The 9,281-nt window shown below is 45.3% G+C and overlaps 1 protein-coding gene across 1 annotated transcript; it reads right to left on the bottom strand.

The window, feature by feature from the left end:
* Nucleotides 1–304: 304 nt before the first annotated feature.
* On the bottom strand, nt 305–1,494 carry CNR2 (cannabinoid receptor 2). Its single transcript, XM_021683549.1, has one exon. It carries the CDS (start codon nt 1,453–1,455, stop codon nt 373–375), a length of 1,083 nt encoding a protein of 360 aa, XP_021539224.1. The 5' UTR covers nt 1,456–1,494; the 3' UTR covers nt 305–372.
* Nucleotides 1,495–9,281: the final 7,787 nt, after the last annotated feature.

Genomic DNA, 9,281 nt, shown 5'->3' on the forward strand with positions numbered 1-9,281 from the left:
ATCTCAGATTTCCTCTGAGTCCCTCATTGCTGAGCCTGAAGGCTCCATCTGGCTCCTGTGGTCTCTGGAGGATGCAAGCACTAAGCCATCTTGTTGGGGAGGTTCTCCTAACCCAAATGTGCACTGAGCCTGCTCAAGCCTCTCGCTTGAGCACCACTCCTCACAGGGCCTAGCTATCCAACAGTCTGCGTGCAAATAGGCACGGCCAGGCTACCTGCCAGGGTCATTGCCATCAGTCATCAGTGAAAAGGGGTAAGTGTCCAAGCCCTGGGGCCTGGCTCAAATAAGACAATAGGATCAAGGCTGCTCTCTCTCCTCCAGGGAGCGAAATGATTCTGACTCAGTTTGTTTAAAACTGTGAAAGAGGACTCATCAGCATTCAGAAAAGTTTAGTCCTCTGGAATCTGGCCATGGGGTGATTTTCACATCAGCCTCTGTCTCAGTGACTGAGAACCTTGGGACTTCTTTGTTTCCTTCAAGTCCGAGTCTTCTCAGATGTTTCCTCCAGTGTGCCAGCCAGTGATGGGCAGAGGAGCGGATCTCCCCACTCCGCAGGGCATAGATGATGGGGTTGACCATGGAGTTGACAAGGCAGAGCAAGGAGAAGAAGGCGAAGACCTTCTTGACCTGGTCGCTTAGGGTGGTGGTCAGGCTGTAGACCATGAGGGCCAGTACCGGGAGCCAGCATATGAAAAGCACAGCCAGCACCACCCCCAGGGTCTTGGCCAACCTCACATCAAGCCTCATTCGTGCCATTCCTGGCACCTGCCTGTCCTGGTGTTCAGCCAAGCTGGCTACATGCTGATGGGCCTTCCAGAGGACATGCCCATAAGTGTAGATGATGCCAGAGAAGAGGAAGGCAATGAACAGGAGCCAGCCCAGGAGATAGTCATTGGGGATCAGGGGGAAAAGCTCAGAGCAGGGACTAGGACAGCAAGTCCATCCCATAAGGGGCAGGTAGGAGACCAATGCTGAGAGGACCCACATGATCCCCAGAGTTGCCAGTGCCCTCCCCCGGGTGAGTAGGGCTTTGTATGTAGGTGGGTAGCACAGACAGAGGTAGCGGTCAATGGCGGTCAGCAGTAGACTGCCTACAGAGGCTGTGAAGGTCATGGTCACACTGCCAATCTTCAGCAGGAAGACAGCCTTGGAATCCATGCCATGGAAGACGTGGAAATTCACAAAGTTGCAAGCAAAGATCACACTGGCCAGGAAGTCAGCCACAGCCAAGCTGCTAATGAACAGGTATGAGGGCTTCCTGCGGAGCCGGTGGGAGAACAGGATCAGGTAGAGCACAGCCAGATTCTCCAGGGCACTTAGCAGGGCAAGGGAGGTACACAGCACAGCAACAGCTATCCTTTGGGAATTGTTCAGGACCATGTACTCTTTCATGGGGTTGAAGTCCAAGCCATCCTTACAGCCATTGGCTGCCTCCATCACCCAGCGTCTCTCCATGGGGTGGGTCCCTTGGCTCCTGTTGAGCTTGCCAAGAAGGCTTTGCTGTAGTACAATGAGAAGAAAGGAGTCTTTTTCAATTAGCGCAATAATGACTTCACACAATCAATAGCTCTAGAAAAACCCTTTACCTGTGTAGATGAATCATATGCTGAAATAGCAGTTTATATTTTGTTCCTTTATATTTTGCCCTCTTTCCATTCTACTGGGTCACTAGATCTTTCTGGTTGCCTTAGGAGAGGTATGTGGGAATTCAAGAAGCAGAAGTGGCCTGTGCGGTTTTTAGTCTTTTGTTTCCAAAAAGACCAATCCTGAGACTTCCCTTTGAAAGTAAGAGAAAACCCAAGGGCCAAAAACCAAGAGGAAATCAAAACCAAGAAAAAAATGGAAGCCAGAATGATGAGATGGAGGGGATTTTTCCATTGGTATTCTGTTCTGTTTTGTTTTGTGTGCCCATCTTGATAAGTAAGATGCTGAAGTTTTAACAACAAAGACAAGACTTTGGCTTCACACCAGCAGCATTGACAGATAAAATATAAGAATCCAGATAAATCTGAATGTCAGATAACTAATCTTTTTTTTTAATAAGTATGTTCTAAATATTGAGAAACACCAAACCAGAGCACCCAAATATTGTATGGGACATCATTAGATACTATTAGAAAGCAAACTTGAAATTTCTCCAGAGGAATATACTTTCTAGCCAGGTCACACAAGTTTCCCACATGAAGCGGCCCATGGAATTTGAGCTCTCAATGCAAAATAACAAAATGTATAAGGACATGTGAACAAGGGCGCCTGGGTGGCTCAGTTGGTTAAGCGACTACCTTTGGCTCAGGTCATGATCCTGGAGTCCCGGGATCGAGTCCCGCATCGGGGTCCCTGCTCAGCGGGGAGTCTGCTTCTCCCTCTGACCCTCCCCCCCTCATGCTCTCTCTATCTCATTCTCTCTCTCAAATAAATAAATAATATCTTTAAAAAAAAAAGGACATGTGAACAAGAGTTCACAGAAATGTCAGACAGTAGAATGAGACTTTCAAGGACTTCATGTCATTCTTGGGAATATGTTTAATATAATTAAACAATAAGGAATCAAAACCATGAGTACATAATGGGAGACTGTCTAGGCAGATTTGAAGAAGAATCAAGTAGAATTTCTAGAAGTGAAAAAAAAAGTCTTTGAAAAAAGAACTCTTAAATGTAGGTGAAAGAACAGAACAGATTAGTTGGAAAGCATTGATCCAGAAGGAAGATCTGAAGAGATTTCTTAAAATGCAGCACAAAAAGACAAAAAGATGGGACAGATAAAAGAGAGGTTAAGGACTGAATGAAAAGGGGCGCCTGGGTGGCTCAGCTGGTTAAGCGACTGCCTTCAGCTCAGGTCATGATCCTGGAGTTCCTGGATCGAGTTCCTGGATCAAGTTCCTGGATGGAGTTCCTGGATCGAGTCCCGCATCGGGCTCCCTGCTCGGCAGGGAGTCTGCTTCTCCCTCTGACCCTCCCCCCTCTCATGTGCTCTCTCTCATTCTCTCTCTCTCAAATAAATAAATAAAATCTTTTAAAAAAAAAGGATTGAATGAAAAGTCCTAAAATATATCTATCTGGAGTTTCAGAAGGGAAAAATAGAAGTGGGTGTGGGCATTGGGGAGGCCATAGAGGGGGTTGCTGAGAGTGGAGAATTGTCCAGAATTTTCCTTAGATTCAGAAATCACAGTGAACTACAAGCAGAATTTTATTTTATTTTATTTTTTAAAAGATTTTATTTATTTACTTGAAAGAGAGAGAACATAAGCAGAGGAGAGGGGCAGAGAGAGAGGGAGAAACAGGCTCCCTGCTGAGCAAGGAGCTTGACACAGGGCTTGATCCCATGACCCCAGGATCATGACCTGAGTCAAAGGCAGACACTTAACCAACTGAGCCACCCAGGCGCCCCTACAAGCAGAATTTTAAAAACAAACTAATTCCACATTCACATATATCATAATAAAACTTCAGAACACCAAAGACAAAGAGAAAAAAAATAAAAGCAATCAGAGGGAAAGGACACAATACCAGCAAATGAATCATAATGAAACTTAAAACCACATTTTCCAACATCAACAACAGAAGCCAGAAGAAAGGCGGGGGGAGTGGAACTAAACTATAACTCAGACTAAAGAAATACAAGTAGAGTTGTCGACGAACAGACCTTTACTGAAGGAACATCTAAAGGGTATGCCGTCAGCAGAAGGAAATTCTTCATAGAGGGAAGAACAGAAAGGCAAGAAGGAATTGTGAACAAATAAGTTTCTAAATGTATGAGTAAGTAAAAACAGATGTCTATATAAAGCAATAATAATAATGCTAATGACTCTTTCAGAGGGTATAAAAACAAAATGGAAGTGAAATTGTGAATGACAGTAAACAGTAACATAAGCCAAGAAAGAGATGGAGATGAAGCTTTATTTAGACTACCTTAGGCTTTTAAAAATCAAGCATCATCTCTTACCTGGTTGACTTTGATAGTTTACTAACTGGGCTCCCTGCTTTTAACCAGACCCATCTTTAGTCTAATTTCAACACAACAGCTAGACTGATTCCTTTAAAATACTCCTCTGTCCGAAACCGTGTGTAGGGCCCATTTCATTCAGTGTAAAAGCCAAACAAGGTACTTAGAGTGGCCTAGAAGGCTTTATGTGTTCTGGCCCTATCACCTCTCTGATCTCCTTAATATCATGCTTTCCTTGGTCAGCCAGCTTTAGCCACATTGGCTGCCTGATGGGTCCAACCCCCTGCCACAGGGCCTTTGCACTGGCTATTCGCTCTGCCTGAGAACTCTTTTCCTAGATATATACTTGACTCAGGCTCTCACCTTTTCCAAGTCTTGGCTCAAGTTTTACTTTTTCAATGACATCTTTCCTACCACTCTAATACAGTAACTCACCCCACCCTCCTGCTCTTCTGGTCTCCCTCACTCTGCTCTATGTTTCTCCCCCCATATCACTTATTACCTTCTGACATATACTTTACCTATGTAACTTACCTATTTATTATGTTTTATTGTTTGTTGTCTGTATATTCTACTAGAATTTAAGTTCCGTGAGGTCAGGGAACTATTTTGTCCTCTGATATAAGGTCTTAGAATAGTATCTGATACATAATAGGTACTCAATAAAGAATTTTGGACTTGAAGTGAAATGAAATTGAATAGTGACTGATTGAATACTGACTTTTTTTCTCAGAAGCTGATAGATTAGGCAGACAACATACTAATTAATAGAGTGTATAAGATCTGAACATGCAATTAACAACCTGGATTAAATAGTCATATATGGAACTCAGCACCCATAATTGGAGAATACACACTGTTTTCAACCAAATGTGGACATTTATCAAAACTGACTAAGTCTTGGGTGAAAAGTAGATTTCAATAAATTTAAAATAATCTGTAACATACAAACCATGTTCTCTGACCACAGTGCAAATTTGTTAAAAATATCAAGAACTTAAACAATATAACAAACTTCATAAGTACAAAGCTTTAAAAACACACTCCTGAATAATTCTTGGGTCAAAGAATCCTAAAGGGAATTAGGAAATACTTAGAATTGTAACATTAAAATCTGTGGGATATATCTGAGCAGCACCGAAAAGGAAATGTATAGCCCTTTGTGCTCATATTAGAAAAGAAAAAAGACGAATGTGCTAAACATCACAAAATTAGAAAAAGAACAACAGTGTAAACACAAAGAAGGAAGAAGACAGAAATAATAAGACCAGAAATAAATGACATAGGAAAGCAATGAAGACTAGAAAAAACTGGAAAGACTGAAGCCAGTTTTTTGAAAAAATAATGAAACAGGCAAACCTCCATTAGATTTCTGAAGAAAAAAAGAGAACCCACACAGAAGAATAATAACGGCATGAAAAAGAAATGGTCGATGATCCTTTGAAAAGATGTCTAACCTCAGTAGCAACCACAGAAATGCAAGTTTCACTCCCATCAGATTGGTAAAAAAACTTAACCTGATGATAGAGTGTTGGAGAAGGCACGGACCAACGAGGACTTTCAGCGCTGCCCGGGGAGGGGGTAAGTTGGCATAACCACTCTGGAGAGCAGTTCAGCAAAATCTGGTGTGGTCCACCTGCCTCTGCCCTTGGATGCATCAGCTCCACTCCTGGGAATGTGCTCCCGAGGGACCCTGACACGTGTGACTGAAGAGATGGCTACAAGAGTGTTCATTTCATTCTCTTATTCCATTTATTTATTTATTTATTTATTTATTTATTTATTTATTCATAATACGGTGACTAGGAAATTGTAAATGACAGGTGTCTCCCGTTGTGTCTTCCAGGGTCAGCGCCCGCCCACGCCAACATGGTGTACTGGGCGTGGACAGTCAGGGCGGCGCATGCGGCTCAGTTGCCCCTGCCGGAAGCCCCGCCCAGCTCCCCTGCTCCACCGGATGCTCCGCCATTTCCCAGGTAGTTCTACTTTCTTGCCCTTTTGCTCACACCTTCGCCCCAGGCTTCCTTTCTCTGGCAGACCTTCCTTCTTGAACTTCCGTCTGGACTCATCTTTCAATCCGTGAAGCCTTCCCGATGCCCCGTCACTCAGGATGCTCCCCACCCTACCGTGCTTAGTTTGTAACCAGTTCCGCACTAGGCTTTTCTCCAACCAGATTAATAATGGAACTAACCAACATTTGTATGGACTTTAAATTCTACAAAATAATGTCCACAGCCACAATTTAATGTAATCCATACAACTTTATAATATAAAAATTATGGGTATTGGGGCGCCTGGTTGGCTCAGTCAATACAGCATGTGACTCTTGATCTCAGGGTTGAAAGTTCCAACCCCGCACTGGGTGTAGAGCTCACTTAATAAAATAAGGGGCGCCTGCGGGGTTCAGTTGGTTAAGCAGCGGATTCTTGACTTCAGCTCAGGTCATGATCTCGGGATCCTGGGTTCTAGCTCCAGGGCAGGCTTTATGCTCAGTGCAGAATCTACTTAAGATTCTCTCTCTCCACCCCTCCCCACCCCTGGCTGTGCTCTCTCTCTCTCTCTAAATGAATAAAATCTAAAAAATAAAATAAAATAAAATAAAAATTATGGGTATTGTTATTTCACAGATAAAGCAGGCTCGGAGACGTTAAACCACTTGGCAAAGGCCCCACAGCTTGTCAAGGTCAGAGACTGGGCCTTCATTATTCCTGGGTCTTCAGTGCCTTGCGCAATGCCTACACATAGTAGGTGCTCAAAAACTCCCTAATGAATGAACCCCATTTGGATGGAAAGAGGCTGCCTCAAATGGAGTGGACCCCAAGTAAGAGTGTAAGGGGGAGGGCAGCACATCCTGTAGCTTGAAATTCCAACCTGGTGGCCTTGTTCAAGATACCAAATGCCTCGGGTTTCCCATTTCTCATCTGTAAGATGGGTTTCGTAAGGATTTAAGTAAATTAATGTAAATTAATGGAAGTGCTTATTATTATTATTATGAGCATCTTCAAATGGGGATAATTCACCTACTGTGTGAGGTTATTAAGAGTAATACGCCTGGCATATCCCAAGAGCTCGATAAATGGCAGTCCTTATTATAATCCAGTATATTTAAATTTTTTAAAAAAGATTTTATTTATTTTTTTGACAGAGAGTGAGAGAGAGAGAGAGCAAGAGAGCAAGCACACAAACAGGAGGAATGGCAGAGGGAGAAGGAGAAGCAGACTCCCCACTGAGCAGGGAGCCCAATGTGGGGCTCGATCCCAGGACCCTGGGATCATGACCTGACCGAAGGCAGACGCTTAACCAGCTGAGCCACCCAGGCGCCCCTGTTTTTAAAAATTTTAAGAGAGCAGAACAATTTTTACAATCGATGGAACCCCTATTCCTAAGTCAGGTAAAATCTGCGTTCATATCACCCATGCCCTCTCTTCCAGGCAGTCTGAGGAGCAGATCGAAAACCTCTCATCTAATTCAGCTCCATCATTTTAGCATCGAGAAAACAGTCCAGGGGTGGGGATGTAGTCTCCTGACATCACCCAACAAAACAGCAGGGGAGCTGGAACTAGAGTTCACATCCCCCAAATCAGAAGACGAGACCCTTGCTCTGTAGGTGCAGAGGTGACCCTGCCCACAGAAGCTGAGAAGGGGCATTGGCCTGAGACAGAGAGCAATGGCTGAGTGTTGCCAAAGTCATACCTGAGCTGAGACAGGAAACAGTGCCAGTTTAGTTCTCAGCCCTGGTCACGAATGAGTGACAGACAGTGCAAGGCTTTCTCAGTTCCCATGACCCCACCCTGCCACTTCTGGAAGCTTCCTCCCTGCACCCAGCTGCCCCAGCCAAACTCCCCCTCTCTCCATAATTCCCTTAGAAAACAGCCCCCTCCCATCCGGGAATGGCTTACCCCACGCAGAGTCCAGCCTAGAAGAGGGATGCCAGCGTGGTGGCTGCTGGCATGTTGAGCTTCACCCAGGTCTGGTGTGGCCACCGACCTGTGGTGGTGTCCATATTAGGTAAGGGCAGGAAATGCAGGCCTTTGGATGGAGGGCCTAACGAGACAACATCCGACAGCAACAGGATGCACAGAGCACCAGGAAACCCAGCTCCCTGCCTGGTTTCCCTGTGGGCAGATGGAAATACCTTCTGGAATCAGAGTATCTGGCTCCTCAGATGGGCCTCCTTCCAGGGCAAGGACGCATCTGAGTATCCAGCACGGAGGGAGACTCTGCAGGAGCACTTAGTTCCACCCTCTGCCGTGGCTGGTCATGTGACTCTGGGCAAGTCCCTTCAACTTTCTGAGCCCCTTTTCTCACATACCAAATGACAAGGACAATACCTGTCCCATTCTCGTTGGAGAAACCAATTGGCGGATGGCATCTCCCAGGGCTTTTTCACTGGGTCAGCTGTGATGGGGTCTCCATCCTTCCCAGGTGTGCAAAAGACTTTACATCTGCGCCTTTGTCAGGGGAGAGGGTTCATATTTTTTATCCCTGTGTCAGGGGAGTTCCAAATAGTAGGAAGCACCGAGGTACACAAAACTTTTTTGTGACCTGGCTCAGTACAAAAGGACAATTAAAAGAGAACCGACCCACCAACCAAGTGCCATCCCCACCTAAGAACAATAACAAGAACAAGCCCCCAGAAATACCTGACACGGTCCGCTCAGACAGCATGTCTGTCCGTGCTCGGCGGGTGCCCTGCAGCCTGCAGCCTGACTTAGGCTGAGGGCGTGTTAAGGGAACCTTCAGGTGAGGGCGTGGGGAGTGGGAGGGCGTAGGGGGTTGCCCCTGGGGGGTTTTCCTACTTGAACTGAAAGTGTGAAGTGAAAATGAATGCCGTAGTGGGCGCCTGACATTTTACCACCATGAAGGCCAAGCCATCACAAACACAAAAAGCTGTTTGGAGGCGCCTGACTGGCTCAGTTGGAGCAGCGGTGACTCCTGATCTCGGGGTGGTGAGTTTGAGCCCCACATCAGGTGTAGAGATTACTTAAATAAACAAAACTGTAAAAAAAAATAAATAAAAATAAAAGCCTGTTTAACCTGCATGACCTTCTTGACCTGCTTCCCAGCAGGCTGGGCTCTTGGTGCTGTGTCCAGCTGTAGGAAGGGAATCATGGGGGCTTCCTTCCACATTTCTTCTCGCAGTTCCCCTTGATGCTTAATAGCACTTGGCTGCAAGTTGCAAGGAAATTCTCTGGAGTTTTGGGCTATAGGCTATTGTCCTTTGCCCAAATCTTATCTATTTTTTTTCAGGTCCTATATTAAGGCCACCTTCTCCAGGAAGCCTTCTCTGATTTCCCCCAACCCATCCAGGTGGATGAAACTCATTGAGTCCTGCTGC

The sequence above is a fragment of the Neomonachus schauinslandi genome, chromosome 4 (assembly GCF_002201575.2).
Source record: "Neomonachus schauinslandi chromosome 4, ASM220157v2, whole genome shotgun sequence".
NCBI lineage: Eukaryota > Metazoa > Chordata > Mammalia > Carnivora > Phocidae > Neomonachus > Neomonachus schauinslandi.